Here is a 25,872-nt window from a genome sequence, read left to right on the forward strand (position 1 = left end):
CATCATTCAAAAGACCCATTATGCTTGTGTATCTTACGCCAAGCAAAATAAGACTTTATAAGCTGGCATATCGAGTTGAGAAAGGGATTCAATAGTGATCTCTGAGTAAAATTCAGAGCACAAGTGTCTTATAAAGAGAAAATAAAAGTTTGCAAAAGCTGTGTGTATCCACATCAACCTGGATCTGTGTGCACCAAAAAAGAGAGAAAAGGAAAAAAAGAAAGGGGGAGCAAGTCAATACTGTTACACCGCAAGTAGCCCATTATAAGGTTGGAACAAGGTAGTTCATATATATTGAGGGTATTCATCAGAGAAACTTAAGAGGTCCCAGTAGACTCTTCTAGTCTTATGTTCCTGAGGCCGCGTACACACGGGCGGACTGTTCACCCAACTTTGTCCGCTGAACAGTGTTTGGGCGGACAGTCCGCTCGTGTGTGGGCTTTCAGCGGACAGTTTCAGCGGACAGTTTGACGGACAAGGTTTTTCGGAAATTCCGTAAAACTGTCTGCTGAAACCTTGTTTCAGCGAACAGTCCGCTCGTGTGTAGGCTTGTTCGTCAAACAAAGTTGCGCGCATGCTCAGAAAGGATTTTCACGCCGAAAGCTATAATGCAGTGTATAGGACGTCGTATTTTTCGTCCCGTCGTACGTGCCGTTCACGTCATCGCGCACGGTTTCAGCAAACTGTTCGTCCGTCTTGTGTGGCCATGTCTGTCCATGCTAAGTTTGAGCGGACTGTTTGCCGAAACTGTTGGACGGACAAAGTTGGGCGAACAGTCCGTGCGTGTGTACGCGGCCTCAGTCTTGTCCTGAAGGGCTGAAGGCAGGTCCTTCATTTGTTCGATATCGTTTATTCTTGCGATCCATTGGGCAACTATTGGGGCAGCCTGTTGTTTCCACTTTCTACTTAAACAAAGTCGAGCCTTGTTTAATAAGTGTTTGAGTCAGGATTTATGGTAGCACTTCCTGGATAGAGGAGTAGGATTAAGCAAACTTGCTGCGGAATCATCATATAGAGAAATGCCCATGAATTTGTGAATTAGTTAAAGCACCGGTTGCCAGAATGTACGCAAAACAGAGAATTCCCAAAAAATGTGTAAAAGAGTGCCCACACATGAACCACACCTCCAGCAGTGATTAATTTGTTGAGGAAATAACTTGTATGCAGTTCTAAAACAATGGGCCGCTATTTTGTAAGTGGTTTCCTGGTAGCTGCTACATAGTGAGGACTTGTGTGCAAAAAAGTGTATGGACTTGTAAGTCCCTCTCCCATTTATCAAGAAAGGGAGGGTCAGTCTGTGCATGTAGTTCTAAGGAGGACTTGGAGGAGGTGGACAGTGATCCCCTAATTCCCAGATATATCTCTTCAAAAGGATGTAGCTTCCTAAGAAAAAGTGTGGGAGTAGGCAGTGAATGCATAAAATTAGATAGCTGAAGAGCTCTCCAGTGGTTTAAAGAAGGATTGGGCGAACTAGAAAGCAGGGTATGTTCTGATAGCCAACCCTGTGGATGTAAAAAGTGGGAGTCACGCATGAGGAAAGTCCCATCAGTAAGCCCTGGGGTGAATCTAGGATGGCCTATGGATTGGTGTCTTAGTAAAGGGGAAACTCCCTAAGGAAATGAACTGAAAAAAATCTATCCATTTCAGCAAGGGTAGGTACAATTTGTGGATGGGGGCAGCAAGATGGCAGAGTGATGCTGTTTCCACCTCTTGTTTAATCGTGACCCGCAACTTTTGGGGCTTGTGCCTGCACCAGTCTACCACCCTAGTGATGTAGGACCACCCTATAGTATGAAGCCGGATCAGAGAAGCCTAAACCACCTTTAAGTTTGGGCCTGAGCAATATATTCCTACCAATATGGGGGTGTTTGCTGTGCCAGATAAACATGGAACACACAGAATGGATGAAACCCCCAGGTAGCCTAATTGGTAAGGCCTTTAGCAAGTACGGTAACCTAGGCATTGCATTTATTTTCAGTATGTTACAATGGCCGAACCAGGATATGGGGAGAGAATCCCATTTCTTTAAGACAGTAGACACAATGGCCAGGAAACATTGGAAGTTAAGGAAGAAAATGCTGTTTAGTTACACAGGGATTTTAGTCCTTAAGTATTGGATATATTGAGTGGCCCACTTAAAAGCAAAATGTGGACGCAGTCTAACCATGACAGGTGGGAAGGGAGACATTTAACGCTTTTGGAGATTAACCTTACATTTGGAGTGCAGACCATATTGTTTCAACTCTAGTAACAGAGAAGGTAGTGAAATAAGAGATTCAGTGACAAAAAAAAGGAGGTAGCATATGCCGCCACCTTGTGGTGATAGGTGCCAGTTTGAATTCCTCTAAAGGGAAGGATTATGTCTGACGTACTGAAGGAAAGATTGCAAGGTCAAGACAAAAAAAATGAAGTTGCCATTTCTGATGTGTTTCCTGTTTTTCTTTCCTTGTTGCCGCTGCTATCTGCAGGTGAAATAGTACACTGCGATTACCTGCGGTTATGTGCAGATAGCTGCAATAAATCGGTCCTGGACGCAGTCAACTAAATTTTTTCTAACCGCACCAAATCCCATGTAACAAAACCATTGCTAAATGCAGTGTGTGAATAGGGCCATAGCAAAGCATTGTGTGAGTTTGGCTGCGGTAGATAACTTGATCTATCTGCAGCTAAAAGCTGAATTATATCTGCCCGTGTGAAATTGGTCTAAAGGGGGCTGAATGCAAATGCATGCCACACTTTTCAGATATTTTTTGTAAACAGTTTTGAAAACCATTTATCATTGTTCTATCACATAAAATCCTAATGCAATCCATTTATGTTTTTGGTTGTAATATTACAAAATGTGGAAAATATCAAGGTGTATGCATACTTTTTCAGGGCACTGTAGTCGTGTCTTTTAAACAAAGCAGTCAAAATGAATAGCAGCAGACATATGAAGCCATGCCTCTGCACCGTTTCCTGCCTCCTCCTATCAGCATGTTCCTTGTGAATCCTGCTCATCCTTATCCCTGTCTGGGTGCTACTGTATAGGGGATTGGAAGAGGCTGATACCAAGTCACATTTGTGTACTTACGCTAGTTGAACTTTAAAACCAAATCTTATGATTTATTAATGAATTCAGAGCAGGTGTTTTTGTCCTGTTTTTTTAGGCTTGAGCATTTTTTGGTTTTTATTACTTTTAGCCAATGGAAATCTAGATAATAGACAAGCAAGCACACATTTTTCAGGTACTCCCATTGAAGTCTGTTGGGGTCAAAATGTGTGACACTGCTCCAAAAGAAGTTCACTTTTGACAAGCCTCAAATGACAGTATGCAGTGTGAATGGGCACCATTGATTATAATTAAAATGTTGAGAGCATAAGTGCTTCTGTGAAGCTTTAAATCAAATAATGCTTGAAACTTTTCAGGAACTTTACACCTAGTAATCCTAATGGACTCCTACAACTGAATTGCCCTACTATAGCTTAACTATAGCCTCTTGTACTTACCTTAGAGCAGCAGGAAAGCTGGTCCAGGACCTGCTGCGTAAACCAACTGGACAGTTATCTAGTTGTCCTCTCAGCCAGCAGAGTTGTGTGGTACTGCACATGCACAGTCTTCTCTTTGTAAACCTTAATAGAAAAGACATCCACAAGCAAGCCTGTGGATGGCATGACATTTCAGGGATTTTTCATCACATGGCAACTATAGAGCTTAGGTTACAATCCTTCCGGGTCCATGAAAGGTAATTGATTTAATGAACATGAAAAGTTGCAATTACTTAGTGTTCTTAGTCCCTCCATATTCTTCTAGGGAATGTCTATTCAAAATGTGCTTCAAATTGAATCTCTTTCTTCTGTTATAGAACATCAAATTTTGATGTGACTGCCAAACTCCTATTTCCATAAGCTGTGACCTAAGGAGATGGGTTATGAGAGGGAGGAGATCTCATATCTGGCACTATAAAATGTTGATTATTACATTTTGATACCTTCAAGAACATTATTTGCAGCATGTGGGTGAAATGGAAAAAAATCCATTAATGCTGTTCACTTCCATGTGGAGCTGTTTGTTGTTAAGAAAGCACAAAATATAACTCCTGCATTTATTTTAACACATGTTCTGAATTGTACTTTGATTACTTTTAATGAGTTTTGCTTCAACATTTTTTCCCACCACTTAGGCAGCAGTTGCATGAGAAGAGATTTATCACACAGTCGAAATGAAGTATTTTGTTCTTTGGACTGTGGGAGTATGCAAGCAATAAACCGTGGCAGCTCATGCTGTCAACCAGTGTTCCTGCAGAAACCTGTAACAAACTAGTAAGCAGCTTCATATGATATTAAATCATCTGCTCTAAACATTAACAAAAACAACTGGGCTTCTTTTATAATACAGTGCAAAGAGCAATAGTGAACTGAAATCCATGGCAAACAATCAGAAGTTTGCTTTGAGCAACTTACAGGCACAGATTGACAGCTGATTTCTAATTGGTTTCTATGCTTTACTGCACAGTTAAAAGAAAACCGTTTACACAACTGTTTTATAAATTCTAATTACAATATATCTGTCCATTTTAGTTTACAACCGTGTAATAAAAAATGCAAACATTCTAAAGCCCCTGCAAAACAACTGCAAAAATGGAATGCGTGTGTTTTTTTTATATGTGGGTGAGAGAGATGTGTTTTTAACCCTAAACACCCCCCCCCCCCCCCAAAAAAGATGCAGCACTACCAACCACTGAACATGACCCATTAAAGTGGATGCACATGGTTCTGTCACAATGGTGTGGCCTTTTGAGGGTTAAAACGGGGGGGGGGGAGACGGCAACATACAGCCTCTTCACCAGCCATCAAATGCCTTCTGAAAAGGGCTCTACAGAGGGCTAACGCAAGTGTAAACAAGCTCTAATATTCCTGTTAGTGGTCACCATGCCTGCATATTCCTTCTTTGTCCACCATGATCAGTGACATGCACCTGCCACTGGGGCACGTGCATGTAGACAGGAAGTGGCTGTAGAGAGGCTGTAGGAGTTGATTAGCACTGAATTACGTAAATGGGAACAAAAACATTGATAAAATGGAGCACACACTTTTATATAATTCAACTGGTAGAACCTGTCTTGTATAGGGACTAGGGTCACCCAGAGTCAGAATTTTTACTCCTCTGAAACATTTTGCTCAGCAATATCCTCTTGAGGAAAGTTTACTATTTAAGTGGGCAGTTCCTGTGGTAAATCCAGCTATTTCTTCTATTATTAAGGCCCTCAAGCCTCATGGAGCATAATCCCTTCCAGATTTGCAGGATCTTTTGGCATAAATGCTGCTCGTAAGGGGAATTGCTGTTAGCCTTCTGGTCCCAGGAAGTCTCAGATTGGATCCAGAATGTCATTTCCAGGGATCACAAACTGGAGTTTTACACTCTGCCTCCTCCCCACTGCAAGCTTGTCTCCTTTGTCAGAGTTTCTGAATCTTCTTTCTGCTGTAAACTCTTGTCTCAATGGGTTTTAACTTGAATTCTATTCACAATGCATGAACTGAGGAGTCTGGCCCATTTTGGATCTGAAGACTCTCAACCCTCAAAAGTTTTGTATGTAAAACCGCTAGGTGAGTCTCTGCCTCTCTCCTTTTGGGGGATTTTCTGGCCTCAATTGACATCTGGGATGCACATTTCTCTCTTTCCCCACTATAAAACGCTACCTGCATGCTGGGCATAAATCCCTGAATGCATACTTCTCTAAATACCACTTGGTACAACTTTTTAGCCCTATCAAGCTGAAGTGTATTTCAGCCTGCCATAGACTTTGACAGACTGCCGGCATTAGGGCTGAATGTTACACCCATGCCTCCTGAGCATATAGTAATGCTGGGATTGGATGTATACAGACTGAATGCATAGTGCGCAAGAAGCCTTATAATGAAACGGGCTAATGAAACCAAAAAGCACCACACTTAATTATTGAAAAACAGAGTTTGGCCTTTTTAAATTAAGTATTTCCTTAGTTTGCAGTATACCAAATTAGGAAGACCTATTCCCTTTTTTTTGATTTGTGTTGGAAGTGAAACAAGAAGGCTCTACTGTGTTTTGTTTTTTTTTGTTTGTTTTTTCAAAGCTCTGGGGTTTATTTACTAAGCATTTGCATTTGGTTGAGATTACTATAACTTAATTTTATACGCTAAGCTAAGTGAATTTTTGCTTTGCAGTGAAATTTTCCCTTGGCTTAGTAAATGAGGTGACGTTTTGCTGACTTCAATCATATAATCATGTGCAAGTAAAAACGCAGATTCTGTAAATTTTGACTGCATGTGATTGCAATGTGATTTTCCTTTTGTACCAGTAATTGACGCTGCGGTTTCCAATGTGAATAATAACTTAACTTGTCCTGTAGACAATGCACAGATGCTTAAAGATCCAACAGATAAGACGTTGGAATCCCTGCTAAAATCTGCTTTTCCCATAGCAGGTGCCGTCACTCAGCCTGCAGTCGCCGCGATAGGCGTCTGCCAATCCCTAAAAGACCAATTTAAACTGGCACTTAGAGAACTTCCTACACAACAAGCTTGGGATTTGGCTGAACTACCTAAGGCATCATGTTTTGCCATAGATGGCATTAAAGTGGTTCTAAACCCTCCCCCGCAACTTTGTCCTATGTAAATCAGCATAAAAACCACTAATGAACACTGCTTGTAGATATCTCCTTACTTGCTTAGTATTGTTGTAATCCTTTTTGTTCTTTAGAATGAAGTCACTGAGCATGCACAGATCTCCCCTGATTTACAGCACACTCTCTATGTTCATATCTATCTGTTATCAGGACTTCCTATGGCACACTACTGAACTCCCAGGAGGCTGCAGAATCATTCAGAGCTTCCTCCCACACACCATGTGACATGACACGCAGTGTAAACTTGGCCATTACTGCAGTCTTATCAATTGAAGCTAAGACTGACAAAGACAAACATTAGACATCGGCACAAGTAAATACTATGAAATAAATCAAGTCAGCTATGAACAGGGAAGCAGGGTTGCTATAGAAATGTTGGATTGAGAAGGAGGCTTGGTTAACAGTACAGGAAGTGCTCAATGTAAGGGCGGAAATACACACTGTGGACTCAGAAAACAATACTTAACCCCTTAACTTAATGCCTAACCCTTGGAAACAAGTTTTTTAAACACCCTTAATAACCAGACCAATTTTCAGCTTCGGTGCTCTCACATTTTGAATGACAATTACTCAGTCGTGCAACACTGTATCCATATGAAATTTTTGTCCTTTTTTTCCACACAAATAGAGCTTTCTTTTGGCGGTATTTGATCACCGCTGGGTTTTTTATTTTTTTAAAGAAAAAAGACCGAAAATTCTGTAAAAAAAAAGAATTTTTCTTCGTTTCTGTTATAAAATTTAGCAGATTAGTAATTTTTCTTCATAATTTTTGGCCAAAATTTATACTACTACATATCTTTGGTAACAATAAGTACAAATTGGTGGATGTTATTTGGTCTTTGTGAAAGTTATAGAGTCCACAAGCTATGGTGCCAATATCTGAAAATTGATCACACCTGAAGACTGATGGCCTATTTCAATTCTTGAGACCCTAATATGCCAGAAAAGTACAAATACCCCCCAAATTACCCCTTTTTGGAAAGAAGACATTCCAAGGTATTTAGTAAGAGGCATGGTGAGTTTTTTGAAGTTGTAATTTTTTTCCCACAATTCTTTACAAAATCAAGATTTTTTTTACTTTTTTTTTTTTCACAAAATTGTCATATTATCAGTTTATTTCTCACACACAGCATATGCATACCACAAATTACACCCCAAAACACATTCTGCTATTACTCCTGAGTATGGCAATACCACATGTGTGAGACTTTTACACAGCGTGGCCACATACAGTGGTCCAACATGCAGGGAGCGCCGTCAGGCGTTCTGGAGCACCCAGGACAATTCTGACATTTCTCTCCTACATGTAAAAATCATGATTTATTTGCTAGAAAATTACATAGAACCCCAAAACATTATATGTGTTTTTTTTAGCAAACACCCTGGAGAATACAATGGTGGTCGTTGCTTTTTATCTCGCACGGTATTTTTGCGCAGCAATTTTTCGAATGCTTTTTTTGGAAAAAAAACTGTTTTGTGCTAAAAAAAAACAAAACAGTATAGTTAGCCCAATTTTTGCATAATGCGAAAGATGAAGTTACGTCGAGTAAATAGATACCTAACATGTCACTCTTCAAAATTGCACACGCTCGTGGAATGGCGCCAAACGTCACTACTTAAAAATCCCCATAGCTGACGCTTTAAATTTTTTTACTGGTTACATGTTTTGAGTTAGAGGTCTAGGGCTAGCATTATCGATCTCACTCTAACGTTCGCAGCGATACCTCACGTGTGGTTTGAACATCGTTTTCATATGTGGGCGGGACTTTCGTATGCGTTCGCTTCTGCGTGCGAGCACATGGGGACAGGGGCGCTTTAAATTATTATTTTTTTTATTATTGTTCATTTTACTTTATTTTAGTTTGACTTTTTTTGCCCAAAAATACATTTTTTGGTCACTTTTATTCCTATTACAAGGAATGTAAACATCCCTTGTAATAGGAATATGGCATGACAGGTCCTCTTTACAGTGAGATATGGGGTCAATAAGACCCCACATCTCACCTCTAAGCTGGGAAGCCTGAAATAAAAAATAAATAAAAAAAAGATTCTGGTTTTGATCGTATTGGCGAGTTGGTAGAAGCACCGGAGGGCGGTGGGGGGGGGGGGGATGTCTATGGCTGGGTATCTCCGGGTATCACCGAGTATGGCTGGGTATTGCAGGGTATCTCCGAGTGTGGCTGGGTATCTCCGGGAATGGCTGGGTATCTCCGGGTATGGCTGGGTATCTCTGGGTATGGCAATTTATGGCAGGGTATTGAAGAATATTGGCAGGGTATTGCAGAGTATTGGCTGGAATTGTACTGCAGAGTATTGGCGGGCATTGCAGAGTATTGGCGGGCATTGCAGAGTATTGGCAGGGTATTGCAGAGTATTGGCAGGGAATTGAGGGGTTAAATTCGGTGAGCAGCGATGTGGGCACTGCAGATGCAGCCCACAGCGCTGCTGACACCGATCTCTTCCCCCTCCGCTGTACCGATCGGTACAGAGAGGGGGAGGGAGAAACCGGTATCATAGCATGCCGCTGATTTGTTTTCAAGTGATCACTCCATCATTTGAAGGAGCAATCACATAGTAAATGGGAACGATGAGCGGCCGTTTACTGTGATCCGTGATGCACCGGGTCCCCAGGATGCTCTCGAGTGCGTGCCCCAGGGGGCACGCGAGAGTGGAATTCTGGCAGGACGTCATATGACGGCCTCTCAGAGTTAAACTACCTCCCTGTAGCCGTCATTTGGCTATGGGCCGGTTGTTAAGTGGTTAAACAGTAAGTAATATGTGATTTGGGCTGGATTACAGTGGCTATAGTTTGATAATGACTTATTATAATGGACTAAATGAAAAGAAGCATCAGAGTGGGAGAGTTTACTTCCTCTTTAAAGACTCTATTCACCAGGCAATCTTGCCTTACACTTATGCTTGTACATATGCGCAGAATCCTGTGGTTGAAAAATTGGTCAGCTGAAACACCATGTAAAAACTTCCTAACTGGGTTCCTCTTTCATAGGGAGCGACTGTTTGGAGAAGACTTGGATAAATATATCAAGACAATTTCTGCTGGGAAAATTACTTGTTTTACCAGTCAATAGAAAATATAAATGCCCTTCATTTAAACAGGCTTTTTCCTCTGCCAGGGGCTTCCGCCTCTAGGCAGTGGCGGCGGCCTCCGCCGTCAGACTCTAGAGGAAAAAAAGGGTCAGACCCAGGCTCAAAAGAAGCCTTGGTGTAGAAAATCTGCAAAACAGAATCCTAAAGCCTCATCATGAAGAGGAAACCCCCCTCATCAAGGTGGGGAGAAGACTTCTGCAGTTTTCAGAAGTCTGGAAAAGGGAAATTCAGGACAGATGGGTCATCTCCACAGTAACGCTGGGGTACAAGCTGGAATTTCGGGACTTTCCACCGTCTCGTATCAATCGTTCCCAAAGATCCAGAGAAAAAAAACAATCTCTGTTTCAGACACTAGACCAGTTAATATCTCTAGGGGTGACCATACAGATACCCACAAAAGAGCAAGGTCTGGGGTTTTATTCAAATCTTTTCATGGTACCAAAACCAAATGGAGACGTCAGACCCATTCTAGATCTAAGAAAGCAAAATCAATTCCTGAAGATCCTCTCCTTTCGCATGGAGACAATCAGGTCAGTAGTTATCTATCCTTCTAGGAAGAGAACTTCTGGTGTCAATCAACATCAGGGATGCATATCTGCATGTCCTTATATTTCCTGCTCATCAAAAGTTTCTGTGGTTCGAGTTAGAACAGCAGCATTTCCAATTTGTAGCCCTGCCCTTTGGGCTAGCCACATCATCTCGGGTGTTCACCAAAGTATTGGCCCTACCTCTCGCCAGGTTAAGGGCACAGGGCTTAACAGTCGTACTGTACCTAGACAATCTATTACTTATAGATAAATCAGTGACTCGTTTGGAGCAAAGTGTACACACTACAACCAACTATGTGAAAAGTTTGGGTTGGATTCTCAACCTAGAGAAATCTTCCTTAATGTGGCTAAAAAGGCTGGAGTACTGTGGTCTGATCATAGACACAGCCCAGGAAAGGGTGTTTTTACCTCAAGCAAAGATCAATTCCATAAGAGAGCTGGTGCGGAGGGTCAGGTCAAATAACAATCCCTCCATTCGCCTCTGTATGAGGTTGCTAGGAACCATGGTAGCTTCATTCGAAGCATTCCCTATGCCCAGTTCCATTCAAGACTGTTGCAAAACAGTATCCTGTATGCTTGGAACAAAACAATTCAAGCCTTAGACTTATAAATGCGGCTGTCCCCAAGAGTGGCCCAAAGCCTCACTTGGTCATTAACCCAGAATCTACTGAAAGAAAAATTCTTCAGACCAGTCATCTGTAAAGTGGTAACGGTGGATGCCAGACTTTTAGGCTGGGGAGCAATACTAGAAAACACAACTGTCCAAGGACAGTGGTCAAGAACTGAAAGAATCTTGCCCATCAATATCCTAGAGATTCGGGCAGTGCGTCTGGCTCTGAAGGCCTGGACTTTCAGGTTACGGGATTGTCCTGTCAGGATTCAATCCAACAATGCCACAGCTGTGGCCTATATCAATCACCAAGGGGGCACCAAAAGTCTCTCAACACAGGGAGAGGTGAACCATATTCTAACTTGGGCAGAAAGGAATGTTCCATGCCTTTCTGCAATCTTCATTCTGGGAGTAGAGAATTAGCAAGCGGTCTACTACTTAAGTCGCCAGCAGTTATTCCCAGGGGAATAGACCCCAACATATTTCGGGCTGTTTGTCAAAGATGGGGGACTCCAGACGTGGATTCTCCAGCATCCAGGTTCAACACAAAGTTTTGTCAACTTTGTGACCAGAACAAGGGATACATTCGCATGCTGAATGGATGCGTTAGTGACCCCATGGGATCAGTTCTCACTTATCTATGCATTCCTCCCTATTCAGTTTCTGCCTCAACGACTTTACAGGATCATTGGTTTTACCAGTGTCAACACCTGAAGGTGACCCATAACCCATTAAGTAATTACTTAAAGAGGAAGTAAACCCTGATGGGTTTACTTCCTCTTTGTCACCCTGCAAAGGGAAAGCATAATGGACTACTATGCATCGCATAGTAGTCCATTATGTGTCCCTTACCTGACACAGGAGCCAGCGAAGTCACCAGTGTCCCCTGTAGATCCGAGCGTCCATCATCTTGGTAGGTCTCGCTACTCCAGCGCTGTGAATCACTGGAGCAGCGATGACGTCACTCCCGCGCATGCACACGGGAGCCGACACTCGCGCCATATCGCCGCTATCTGCCGCTTGCCCAGTGCGCCTGCGCGCCTCTGTCTAGGGCGCATGCGCCCTAGACAGTGGTGGCTGTCTTCAGGTAAATATCTCCTAAACAGTATAGGTTTAGGAGATATTTCTTGGACCTACAGGTAAGCCTTAATCTAGGCTGACCTGTAGGTCAAAGTGGTTTGTAAGGGTTTACAACCGCTTTAAGGCTCTGTGTCCCATGATGTACTCCAGGAAAAGGATTTTACAGGTAAGCTGTAATAAACATTCTATTATTCACTGTACATGCTTCTCAGAGACACACAATTGTGTCCCTTTTTTTATTAACAAATCACACACTGCAAATGTGTTTCTGTTTCACTTTCTGGTGGCCTTAGGTTAGCATTAGGATCATCATTCCCCATACCATCCTCCAGCTACAATGTTCTTCACTTAGGAATTAAATCATAGCCTATTCTTGACATACTCTACTAGTGGCTGTAAAAAAATGAAGCCTTGGTAGGTGATTCAGTGTAATTTGTTAGTAAACAGTAGGGTTAATTTCTATTACAGTTCTTCGGTAAACATTGTGTTTTTTTTTTTTTTTTTTTTTTTTTTACTTTTAAGAGAAAATATTTGTATTCCTTTTTCTATACTTGAAGAAATATATAAACGGTTTTCTTTTTTACAGCATCCTTTGGCGTGCAAAATGTTTCATTTTTCATTACTTTTGTCACAGTCAAATGCTCCATTATTTAACATGGTTATTGAAAAATTGATGGTATGTTTGTACCGGGGAGACATCCTGTAGGCTACAGTGTTGATTTATGGCACTGGGAAGACAGTTCAGTGCTGCTTTCTTCTATGGTGGGAGGCACTTTGTCACTGTCCCAGTAGAGAAATCATAGCAGCGAAGTACTCTGGTTTGTGAGCTGAGTGATGCAAACTCTGACTTCAAAATATGACAATAAATTATTTACTTTTTACCATGTTCTTGTGCATGCAGCAAGCTTAATGCTGATCATAATACTTTGCCTTTCTCCACACTTGGGGTTTGCTTTTAATGTCTTTTTTTCCTAGTTTAAACATGCATAGTAAAACTAGCAACCAACAATTTTGGTCACAGCAACCGTACCTTTTAACGTTTTCAGAATAAGGTACTAATGTTGTAAGCCCAATTCCTAGGAATGTTGTATTAAAAAAAATAACATTTGCAATGTATTACTTTAGCTTCATGTATCAAATAATTGTAAATAGCAGTTTTGATGTTCCCTTTCTTTTCCTCTTCCGTCTTTCTTTCCTTTTCCCCTTCCTGCTTTCTTAATAAATTAAATGTAAACCATAGACACTAAAAGCAGGCATTGCCTGTGTATAGTGCTTGCGTTCTGCTGAACTTAAGGTAGATTTAATTTAAAAAAGGTTTATTCAGAGCACAGATTCCCTAGGGAGCTGCTGAATAGATGTTGGGTCCTTCCCCAGTGGTGGTGGTGGTAATTGGAACAAACAACTCACGGACACACCAGTAATGTAAAGTGAGCTTTATTTGAGAAACATTGAAATCCTTGTAGAGGAATAATTCTGAAGACAGTGGCAATAACAAGGAAAACTCCTTAACACTTACAACAAACTGTTATTGCCAGATATAAGAGGCCTAAAGCAACATTAACCACTTAAGGACCGAGGCTTTCTTACTAGTTAAAAACAGTGTTTTTTTTTGCTAGAAAATTACTTAGAACCCCCAAACATTCTAAAAAAAAATTTCTAAGACCCTAGTGAATAAAATTGCATTTGCACGTTGCAAAACTTTTTCACGCCGTATTTGCGCTATTTTTTTTTTGCAAAAATACACTTTTTTGAATTAAAAAATAGGAAAAAAATAAAGTTAGCCCAATTTTTTTATATTGTGAAAGATAATGTTACACCGAGTAAATTGATACTCAACATATCACGCTTCAAAATTGCGCCCGCTCATGGAATGGCGACAAACTTTTACCCTTAAAAATCTTATATATATTTTATATTATAAAAATTCTACAGCTTGCATGTTTTGATTTACAGAGGAGATCTAGGGCTGGAATTATTTCTCTCGCTCTACCGATCGCCACGATACCTCACATGTATATTTTTAACACAGTTTTCATATGCGGGCGCTACTCCCGTATGCGTTCGCTTCTGCACGCGAGCTCAGCGAGCTTATTATTTATTTTACCTTTTATTTTTACACTTAGTAATAAAAGTGACTTTTTTTTTATTACAAAGAATATATACATCCCTTGTAATAGAACAAAAGCATGACAGGACCTCTTAAATATGAAATCTGGGGTCAAAAAGACCTCAGATCTCATATTTACACTAAAATGCACTCCAATGGTATGGAGACAGGTGGGGCCATCTTCCCCTCGTAGTAGAGGACCGGCTGTGAAGCCACGAGGCTTCACTGCCGTTTACTTTACAATGAATGGTGGCGGCAGCACCCGAGAGCGGATTTGAAAATCATCTGGGGTGCCGACATCGTGGGAACCCTGGACAGGTAAGTGTCCTAATATTAAAAGTCAGCAGCTACATATAATAATTATTTTTTATATAACATATAAAATAAAGCTTGAAATAAAGAATGTTTTTTAAAAAAAAGTATTGATTTACATTTTTTTTTTTACTTCTAAGCCAAGAACAAATTATGCAATTCACCATGACTGATCAGACTTTGTTGTAACGGCAGTCATCTATTTACAACTAAATGCAGATTGTTATTTGTATTTGTGTGGTTTTTTTTTAACTTTATTTACATCATAGAAACTTCTTCATGACCCTTCAACCCTCTCTCTTAGCAGCACTGAAGCACTTAGATTTTAAAGCAATGCTTAACCAAGAAGAAAATATAAGCATCAAGCACATGAGAAAACGTGCATGGCAAAAGGCTTTTAGATCAATGGATTTCCTCTGAGACTCACTGACTTTTTGCACTAACAGCAGCGTTGATACTGTGATTTTATTAGGAATGTAATAGATTTTTTTAGCTTTTATTCTCCCCAAGTATCAACTGAGGCAGGTTGAAATATTATTTAGTGTTCAGTTTGGTGAAATGCCCAGTAGATTTTGCATGGTATAAAAGCTAACTGGAAGGTTCTGGTTAAATAATTTTATCTGTAAATCATTTAGCCATCCTTTCCTTACAAAGCTGAATGGATCTTTTTTTTTCACAGCTCACTTACATCGTGATATTACATATCAGTATGTTTACTGCCCAATTGGAGTGCTAATTTTGTAGTCTCTTTGCAAGCATAACAGTTCTGAAAAGATTATAGATGTAACAGCTCTGCTGGCAGCTAAGTGAGCGTGCAGTAAATGTAATTTCCAGATACCTTTCATGACTCTCTGCATTGTGTAATATACCTAATAAACATCACTGTGTAGACCTTTTATACTAAACGTAGAGTTCAGGTGTTTTAGATAGATAATTAGACTACTATTATGAAGATATATTTGATAAAATATCTACTGTATTTAAACCTAAGTGCAGTAACCCATAGAAGCCAGTCAAATTTTGCAATTTGTTGCTTGACATCAGTAAATTAAAATAAAGTTGTTGTGTCAATGATATTGAGGTCAGGAGACTGAGATGGCCACTCCAGAACCTTCACTTTATTCTGCTGTAGCCAATGACAGGTTGCGTCAGCCAATCAAGGATGTAGGTCGAGCGTTACCCAAAATGCAAACAAATTCACCATAGTGTGAATGTCGGTTCTCACTGTAGACCTGGCAGGGGACACTTCGCTTTAGATATGTTTTTTTGTTTTGTTTTGTACCAAATAAACTTTTTTTTTTACATATTCTATTTTAAAGCTATTTAAAGCGGAGGTCCACCCTAAAGTGGACCTTCCGCTCATCGGAACCCTCCCCCCCTCCGGTGCCACAATCGGCACCTTTCAGGGGGGAGGGGGGTGCAGTTACCTGGATAATCCAGGTAACTGCACCCACTTCCGGGATAGCTCTCTGCGGAAAGGGGCGTAACTTACGCCCCTTTCTGCAAGTGCCCGCCCCTTCCCGCAAGTGCCCCGCTGCCTGCTGGGAAACTCACAGATCCCAGAGGCAGCGGGGACCGTCCTCATTGTGCAGCGCGGCTGGCGCATGCGCAGTAGGGAACCGGGAAATGAAGCCGAAAGGCTCCATTTCCTGATTCCCATACCCAAGATGGCGGCGGCAGCACTCGAGTGTCGATCTAGAGATCGGCTTCGGGTGCCGACATCGCGGGCGCGCTGGACAGGTAAGTGTCACTATTTTAAAAGTCAGCAGCTGCAGTATTTGTAGCTGCTGGCTTTAAAAAAAAAAAAAAAAAAAAAAAAACGCGGAGTCCCGGTGGACTCCCGCTTTAAGGAGGCTTATACTTGCATATATACAATTTTTGAGAGTTTTTGAAAGTTTCTACACCAAGAAATATTGGATGGCAAGTCTTAATTCTGCAAGAAAGACTGGTTTTAAAGTTGATAACTTAAAGAGGAAGTAAACCCTGATGGGTTTACTTCCTCTTTTTTTCCCTGCAAAGGTAAAGCATAATGGACTACTATGCATCGCATAGTAGCTCATTATGTGTCACTTACCTGACACAGGAGCCAGCGAAGTCGCCGCTGTCACCTGTAGTCCGCCGCATCCATCTTGGTTGTGGCGTCTCTCGCAGCTCCGACGAATGACAGCGGAGAAGCCGCGATGACGTCACTCCCGCGCATGCGCACGGGAGTCGCGTCTCGGAGCTCCGACGCTGCCATTCGGCGGAGCCGCGATGACGTCACTCCCGCGCATGCGCACGGGAGTCGACAAATTAGGCAAATCCATTCTTGGACTTGCCGCATTTAGTGCGCCTGCGCGCCGCTGTCTACGGCGCATGCGCCGTAGACAGCGGTGCCCATTTTCGGGCAAATATCTCCTAAACCATATAGGTTTAGGAGATATTACTTGGACCTACAGGTAAGCCTTAATCTAGGCTTACCTGTAGGTCAAAGTTGTTTGGAAGGGTTTACTTCCATTTTAAGTGAACTTAGAGCAAACCTGTCCTTTTCCCATGCAGAGAACTGCAGCAGGTTTACTTTAACACTGCCTTTTCCAGCAGCTCATGCTCACCTTTTCTTATATCCCAAGCCCTGTACTAACTTGTTAAATAACTGAAATTGTAGAAAGTGTTATTTTTCGGTAATTTAATAGGTTATTTTAGAAAAACTCAATGTAGATGGTTTAAAGAATTGCTGTGCCATTCAGGAAACACCATCTGTTGGCTGATACAAAGAATTACCATAGCTCAGAATCTCCCATCAACACCTTTGCTGGTAAACCATTTTTGCTCTTGACCTTATATTTCCTGTTATCTGTGTAGAGCAAAAAGGGCAAATTCTCAGCTAAACCTTTCTGTATAGCATAAACACAATAAAGCTAGCTTTACTGTTAATGAGACTGCCCAATAGACTAGTATATAATTATAAACACCACTGACAATTTCTTAAACTGAATCTTTTTAGATGCTGGAAAAATTAAAAGACAGATGGATGCATACAGGCTTATGGGAGAACTTGGAAAAAATCAAGACAGTCATTAAAGAACCACAAGGAGGAGATAAGACGGACTTTGATAAATTGCTGCAGATCTATTATGATGCTATACGTTTTAGAGGTGAAAAAGGTATGTTTGACAAATCTGTGTGCAGTAAGTGGCAATGTTCATAGATTATAAGCAATCTAAATACCGGTAGGTGCAATTGCAGATATTTGTTGCAGCCAGTAGTGTTGTAGACAAAATGTATTTTTGTCTCTACATATAGATTTGACAGTTTTATAACATGTATGTGCAAATTTATCGTACAATAGAGGACACAGGAATCGATTCATAGATCATGGTTTGCATGCCACTACTTGCAGGTGCAGCAGCACCCCCCCTCCCCCCCATGTATCCTATATAACCCCGCCCACTTTATGCAACTTTTCCTAGCGTCCTTATGTGATTGATGCCTTCTCTTCTTGTAGAAGAATTTCCTACTATTTTTTACCAGATTTACTTTACTTTTGACTGGCACTTCAAACAGGATCTGACTAATTATTGCTTTCATAATTCACTAAACAACTGCAGTTCCTGGATCTTTAACCATTAATTATACCTTGGTGGGTTGGCTTTTAGTGTTTTCTTTTGGCTATAGATCCTGTGTTTGGCGCTCACCTTGAAACGTGGTACAACAAGTGTTGCTGTAAGTTGTTATACAGGTCCTTGTCCATTGCAACAACACACAGACCCTTAATCCTTTCACTGCCAGACGTACAGAAGTGCCTGCAGGTGGGCAGGTCAGTTCGGTGTACGGACCTCATTTTTCCCTCTCCTATAAGCTTATGGTCCCTTCAATGGCCATAAACTTATATTAGAATTGTTCAGCAGACTCTGCTGAACAATTCTATAACTCTGATCAGCAGATTACAACTAGCTGATCAGCGTTATTAACCCCTAATGTGACCAACCCCACCCATGCTCCCTGTCCCCTGCCTCTCCACTCCCACCACACCCTTCCATTTAAAACTGCCCCCTCACACTCCTCTCCTATCCCCTTCACCCTTCAGCACTAATTACCCCCCTCCAACCCGATCCGACCACCCCCCTGCAAACCCACTCCCTGCAACCACCATCATAAGCCGGAATCCCTCCTCTTCCACTCCTGCCAGCTTCAGGTGCTGCTTGGGGGGTCCAGATGTGTCCCCCCCCCCGCCAGTCAGATCACCCCCCCAAATGCCCCCGCACCCCCGATCCATGGCCGCTCAGACTGGCATCCCTCCTTCCCTTCCCTGCACAGATCTCCATGATCTGTCAGGCTGGGGATCGCGATGGGGGGAGCGGTGCAGGTGGGGGTGAAGTTGGGGCTTGGAGAGCTTTAGTAAACATGTCTACTAAGATCCCCCAGTAGAAGAGAGGGCACATGCAGTGATCACTTCTGATCACTGCTATGTGCCTACTGACAGCTGATATATTGTAACCGAGTGTTATGCCCCGTACACGAGCGGGATTTCCGTCGTAAAAATCTTGGATGGTTTTTCCGACGGAATTCTGCTCAAGCTTGGCTTGCATACACACGTTCACACAAAAGTTCTCTGAACTTTCAGCCGTCAAGAATGCAGAGACATACAACACTACGACGAGCCGAGAAAATTAAGGTCAATGCTTCCGAACATTCGTCGAATTGTTTCCGAGCATGCGTAGGAATTTTGCACGTCGGAATTGCTACAGACGATCGGAACTTTTTCCGACCGAAAAATAGAGAACCTACTCTGTCTTTTGCTGGCGGGAATTCCGTCGTCAAAAGTCCAATGGAGGTAAAGTGAGTGAAGGACTGGACTTCTCAGATGACAATGCCCGGGCAGTTGTAACTGTAGGGATTCTTTTTCCTAATATAAAGGATTTTCAAGTATGTATGTCATCACTGCAGTTAATTTTGTTATATCATATCAGATTAGATTTTTTTTTTTTTATGAAACTATTTGAAGACTTTTTCTTTTGACCGTAAAGTAGCTGTGAAACTATTCCAGTTCTTTGAATAGCTTAATTTAGATGTATTTTAAATAACTGAAAAATTGTGTATGTGGTTTCAGATGGTGCATTGCTGATTGCTGTTTGCAGAGGTAAAGTGAGTGAAGGACTGGACTTCTCAGATGACAATGCCCGGGCAGTTGTAACTGTAGGGATTCCTTTTCCTAATATAAAGGATCTTCAAGTATGTATGGCATCACTGCAGTTAATTTTGTTATATCATATCAGATTAGATTTTTTTTTAATGAAACTATTTGAAGACTTTTACTTTTGACCTTAAAGTACACCTGTACATTCAACTTTGTGAAAGAAAAGGGTTGCTTTACATTAGATGGTGTGTGGTGCCCCCACTGTCATTTGCCAAAATTGAAAGGAATATGAAAAATATAAGTGTCTTGCTCAAGTTAAAATTAATGTTATCATTTTATTTAATGTTTTTCTAGCCTACTCCTATTAATCAGAACAATATTAAAGTTTGTAAACTTACTTTGAGAATCTTATACATTGAGTTAAATTCTGTGACAAGTATTCTTTATGCCCTGTGGGTAGGCACTGCTATGTCATAGAATTCACAAAGTCTGCCTTCTGAACTTGGACTTTCAGGAGGCACGATCAGTACAGGAATTGCTGCTGGAATTGCTGCTGGCAGGCAGCATGGTACCTACCATATGCTGGAAGTTCTTGCAAAGAAATGGGCAGTAGACAGGCAGAAAGAAGATTTTTCATGTTTGCATGTAGAGATTGACAAAAATAACAATTGCTTGTATTGCTATTACAATGCTGATGTTATAAAATGAAAGTTTGTTATGACCAATGATTCTCTTTAAAGTGGTATTAAAACTAAAAGGCAAACATTTATTATAATGCAGCTTATTAATTCCTGATGTGATGGCTGCATTAGCTTTCTTTCCTTTATTTTCATCCGGAAATCCTGCTGGTAATTCTGTTGTTTTTTAATAGAACAAGCTTTCTTACAAATATAGCAGTAAGAGTGTTGAGACAAACCATTTGCCACTAACAAGGGTGATTACAATGATCAGCTTTTAGTCATTTATGTAAAACCTTTATCTCAAAAGCGTCCTAGCAACACAGCATTGCTGCGCGCTGCATGCCTCTGAGCGGCTGTTCAGAACTCTCTCTCCCCTAATGCAGTAGCTATGAGCTCAGAGTTTAAGAGCTCTCTCCTGTGATGGCAAAAGTAAGCAGTAATAGCTGGGACCCTCTTTATAACGTCCTAGGAATTTTCTAGTGAAGCTTCATGAGGTATGTAAATGGCCTACTTCTATAGCAAGAGCATAATTCAATGCTAGTCAAGGCTGCACCGTTTGTTTTATCGACATGCTTGAGGTGATTGTAGCCATACTGCTTGGACCTTGAAGCAGTTGGTACACCCCAAAAGCTTGTGCTGAAAATTTGGATATTAATGCAGATAAAAAAGTATCACAGACAGTAGTCAATTGTTTTTATCTACAGACACCCCTTATCTGCATAGATAGTTTTTTGATAACGGTAAGCTAACACATTAAAATCATTACTGAATGGAAACCTATACTGAAATACATAGGTTTCCATTCCTGACTGACTTCTGAAAATGCTAGTTGCCTTTAAAACCAATCTTGAAAAATGTCATATATGCTTTAACATGTTGTAATTTCAAAAGCAGTTTTCAATATTTGTAAATCTGTAGCATTAAAATATCATGCAGTACTGCCATTAACCACTTGAAAACTGGGCACTTAAACCCCCTTCGTGACCAGACCAATTTTCAGCTTTCGGTGCTCTCACACTTTCAATAACAATAATTTTTTGTCCTTTTTTTCACACACATAGAGCTTTCTTTTTTCGCTATAAATGAAAAAAGACCAACAATTTTGAAAAAAAAACAATTTTTTTGTTTCTGTGATAAATTTTTGCAAATTATAAATTTTCTTCATAAATTTTGGTCACAATTTATACTGCTACATATCTTTCGTAAAAATAACCCAAATTAGTGGATATTGTTTGGTCTGTGTGAAAGTTAGAGAGTCTACAAGCTGTGGTGCAAATCATAAAAAATTGATCACACCTGATGTACTGGTGGCCTGTCTCATTTCTTGCGACCCGAACAAGCCAGGAAAGTACAAATAACCCCCAAATTACCCCTTTTTTGAAAGTAGACATTCCAAGGTATTTAGTAAGAGGCAGGTTGAGTTTTTTGATGATGTCATTTTTCCCACAATTCTTTACAAATTGAAGATTGTCATTGTAATAGGTTATTTCTCTCACACAAGTACCACAAATGACACCCCAAAATAAATTCTGCTACTACTCCTGAGTATGGCGATACCACATGTGTGGGACTTTTCCACAGCCTAGTCACTTAGAGAGACCCAACTTGCAGGGAGCACCATCACATGTTCTAGGAGCATAAATTACACATCTAACTTGTTGACTACCTATTACACTTTTGAAGGCCCTGGAGCACCAGGACAATGACATGCGACACTGACATGGCACTGATGACACGTGACACTGATGACAGATGGCACTAATACATGGCACTGATGACAGATGGCACTAATACGTGGCACTGGGGACATGTGAACGTGTCCCATAGGAAACCACATTAAATGAACTGTAGTGCGTTTCTGCAAGAGCACCAGAAAACGCATAGGTGTGAACCAGGCCTAAGACATTTAGTAGCAACAGCATGCTTTTTTTTTGTATCACCTGTCATAATGGTGTTAAACTAAAATTAGCCCTTTATAGTGCAAAAAGAGCAGATAATCGCTACTATAAGGGGTTCATTTATACTGTGAAAGTAATAATATATATTACTTATATCGTATATATATTATAATTAATACACCCAGAAGAGGATATATGGGCATTTTAAATAGGAGTTAGACATGAAGCTATATGAAGGGTGGAAGAGAGATATAAATCTTTTATATTAAAGCAGTAATAAAAGCTGAGACTTTTTTTCATGGATATGATCATTGTAAATATAATGCACAATACTTGTAAAAGTTTACTTAAAATATAATGCCTTACATTACCTCCAGACTATCAGCCTCCATCTTCTTTGGGTTCAGAGCATATCTTCCTTGCACAGAGTCTTTAAAGGTATTTTTTTTTATTTTTTATAAACAAACATGTTATACTGTATCTCGCAAAAGTGAGTATATCCCTCACATCTCCATGTGACAACACTGAAGAAGTTACGCTTTGCTACAATGTAAAGTAGCGAGTGTACAGCTTCTATAACGGTGTAAATTTGCTGTCCCCTCAAAAAGACTCAACACACAGCCATTAATGTCTAAACTGCTGGCAACAAAAGGGAGTACACCCCTAAGTGAAAATGTCCAAATTGGGCCCGTTTAGCCATTTTTCCTCCCTGGTGTCATGTGACTCGTTAGTGTTATAAGGTCTCAGGTGTGAATGGGAAGCAGGTGTGTTAAATTTGAGGTTATCGCTCTCACTCTCTCATACTGGTCACTGAAAGTTCAATATGGCACCTCATGGCAAAGGACTCTCTGAGGATCTAAAAAAAAGAATTGTTGCTCTAAATAAAGATGGCCTAGGTTATAAGAAGATTAGCAAGACTCTAAAACTGAGCTGCAGCACGTTGGCCAAGACCATACAGCGGTTTAACAGGGCAGGTTCCACTCAGAACAGGCCTCGCCATGGTTGACTAAAGAAGTTGAGTGCACATGCTCAGTGTCATATGCAGCGGTTGTCTTTGGGAAATAGACATATGAGTGCTGCCAGCATTGCTGCCGAGGTTGAAGGGGTGGGGGGTCAACCTGTCAGTGCTCAGACCATATTCCACACATGCCATCAAATTGGTCTGCATGGCTGTTGTCTAAAGATGATGCACAAGAAAGCCCGCAAAGAGTTTGTTTAAGACAAGCAGACTAAGGACATGGATTACTGGAGCCATGTCCTGTGGTCTGATGAGACCAAGATAAACTTATTTGCTTCAGATGGTGTGAAATGTGTGTGGCGGCAACCAGGCGAGGAGTACAAAACAAGTGAGTCTTGCATCTACAGTCAAGCCTGGCGGTGGGAGTGTCATGGTCTGGGGCTGGATGAGTGCTGTCGGCACTGGGGAGCTACAGTTCATTGAGGGAACCATAAATACCAACATGTACTGTGACATACTGAAGCAGAGCATGATTCCCCTCCCATCGGAGACTGGGCCGCAGTGCAGTATTCCAACATGATTACGACCGCAAACACACCTCTAAGACGACCACTGCCTTGCTAAAGAAGCTGAGGGTAAAGGTGATGGACTGGCTCAGCATATCTCCAGACCTAAACCCTATTGAGCATCTGTGGGGCATACTCAAATGAAAGGTGGAGGAGCGCAAGGTCTCTAACATCCACCAGCTCCGTGATGTCATCATGGTGGAGTGGAAGAGGACTCCAGTGGCATACTGTGAATCTCTGGTGAACTCCATACTGAAGTAGGTTAAGGCAGTGCTGGAAAATAATGGTGGCCACACAAAATATTGACACTTTGGGCCCAATTAGGACATTTTCACTTTGTTGCCAGCGGTTTAGACGTTAATGACTGTGTGTTGTTATTTTGAGGGGACAGCAAATTTACACTGTTATACAAGCTGTACACTCACACTTTGCTACAATGTAAAGTAGTAATTTCTTCAGTGTTGTCACATGAAAAGATATAATAAAAAAAATATTTACAAAAATGTGAGGGGTGTACTCACTTTTGTGAGATACTGTACTTACCTGGTCTTTGCAATGGTTTTGCACAGAGCAGCAATGATTCTCCTCTTCTGAGATCCACGCTGATGCTTCTGGCTCCTCCTTCCTTTTCAGAGTGCCCCAATAGCAAGCTGCAAAGTATAGTATAGAGTGTCCCTATAGTAAAGTAAAAGAAACTTCTGCCTTTAAAACCACTCACTTCCTGCCCAGGACTACATGTCCTATAAGGCATTGCTCCTGCCACATTCACATTCATAAGTTCTCAGGCACTTACTGACATGTATGGACAGTATACTGAGTTGTATGTGTTCTTCACTGTATTTCCTGATATGTAAACAAATAATGCATTCTGTACGCTGGCTGATTAATCAATTATGAAAATAGTTGACAGCTGTTTTCATAATCGATTAGTTGTTGATTAATCGATTCGTTGTTTCGGCCCTAGTCAGGGCTTACATGCACTTTAACAATGTATGTCAGTATAGAGAAATCCTAATCTGCAAATAAATGGCGAGGAACGAGTGTCGGAGGAGGTGGAGGGATCTAGTGTTAGGAGGCGAGGTAGTAATATTGCTGCTGGAGGCCTTTGTTCGTGGGTGGAAAGGGGGCATGGGTAAAGAATGTTGCCAGGTCTAATGTGTTGGTCACATGTTCAAGGCTAGACCCAGAGAGAAGATAAAAGTACAGGGTTGCAAAAGGAGATAAGGTTTAAGAGGACTAAGAGTTAACTGGATTGACTAATACTCTTACTTACAAAGGGTAAGCTTAGAACTGAGGCAGAGATGCGGAAGCTGTGGGAGATTATAGGACAGCCAAGGAACTTAATGTAGTTACCCCTTTGACCTTTTCGTCCTTACTTCCTTTAGTTTTTTCAGTGCTTAGGCTTGCCATAGATGATATGATTTTCTTTCCTTCCAACACGGGTGGAAGGAAAGAAAGAAAATAGCTTGATTCCCTCATCAAGACAGTCAGTGTTAATGGGGGAATGCCTTCCTCTGCGCTGTTGTATTCTGCCAGCGGGGGGAGCATTCCTGGCAGGCAGAATGCAGTGGTTGCTGCCAGCAGCTATAGTCTGCTGGCAGTAACCGTATGTAGAGAAATCCAACATGCTAGTTGTACCCAAGTTGTTCGATCAATCAATTTGGGTACAATCATCCTGCCTATACATGGATTGAAATTCATCCAGTCCCTGCTGAACCTGCCAAACTTCGATGCATGTATGGGCCGGCTTTAGTCCAGCCCTCTCCACCTCTCCTGGGTGTTCTGGTACCTGTTTGCTGTATGTTCTGTGACTGGGCATTGGTGAGGTGTGTGGGAGCCACTTTCAGGGGAGCACAAGCACAATCTTGTTCCCTACTTTCTTTTTTATTGTTTTTTTTTTTAAATGGTGTTTTTCAGTTTCAATTGTTTTTATTAGTTTTCAAGAATAGTCAAAAAATTCTTAGAAGCTTAAAGACCAGATATAACAACATAACAAAGTTTTGTCATAGAACAGGGAGGTAGCCATGATAACAAAGTATAGAGGGTATTCAAGAGACCTTTGCATTCAGCTCACAAAATAATTGCATAGTTCCAAACCACATGGCGAATAAAGGCATGCAATTGTATTTTTTTCTATGCTTTCTTTATAGCATTGCTATTTTTAAGTCAAAACAAGCAAATGTTCCAAAAGGCTGCTGTTTCTAGAAAATAACTAGTGTGATATTAGATCATGAAGCAGGCTCAG

The 25,872-nt window shown here is 41.1% G+C and overlaps 1 protein-coding gene across 2 annotated transcripts in view; it reads left to right on the plus strand.

The window, feature by feature from the left end:
* Positions 1-25,872, plus strand: part of BRIP1 (BRCA1 interacting DNA helicase 1) — a 561,638-nt gene that overhangs the window by 461,417 nt on the left and 74,349 nt on the right. For both annotated transcript variants that reach the window (XM_077482124.1, XM_077482125.1), the window contains exons 15-16: positions 17,393-17,552; positions 19,499-19,620. In XM_077482124.1, coding sequence (XP_077338250.1) covers positions 17,393-17,552; positions 19,499-19,620 — 282 coding nt within the window. The remainder of the gene's footprint in view (positions 1-17,392; positions 17,553-19,498; positions 19,621-25,872) is intronic.

Source organism: Lithobates pipiens, unplaced genomic scaffold (assembly GCF_037356315.1).
Source record: "Lithobates pipiens isolate NorthernLeopardFrog02 unplaced genomic scaffold, aLitPip1_a1.2 Scaffold_16, whole genome shotgun sequence".
In the NCBI taxonomy this organism is placed as follows: Eukaryota; Metazoa; Chordata; class Amphibia; order Anura; family Ranidae; genus Lithobates; species Lithobates pipiens.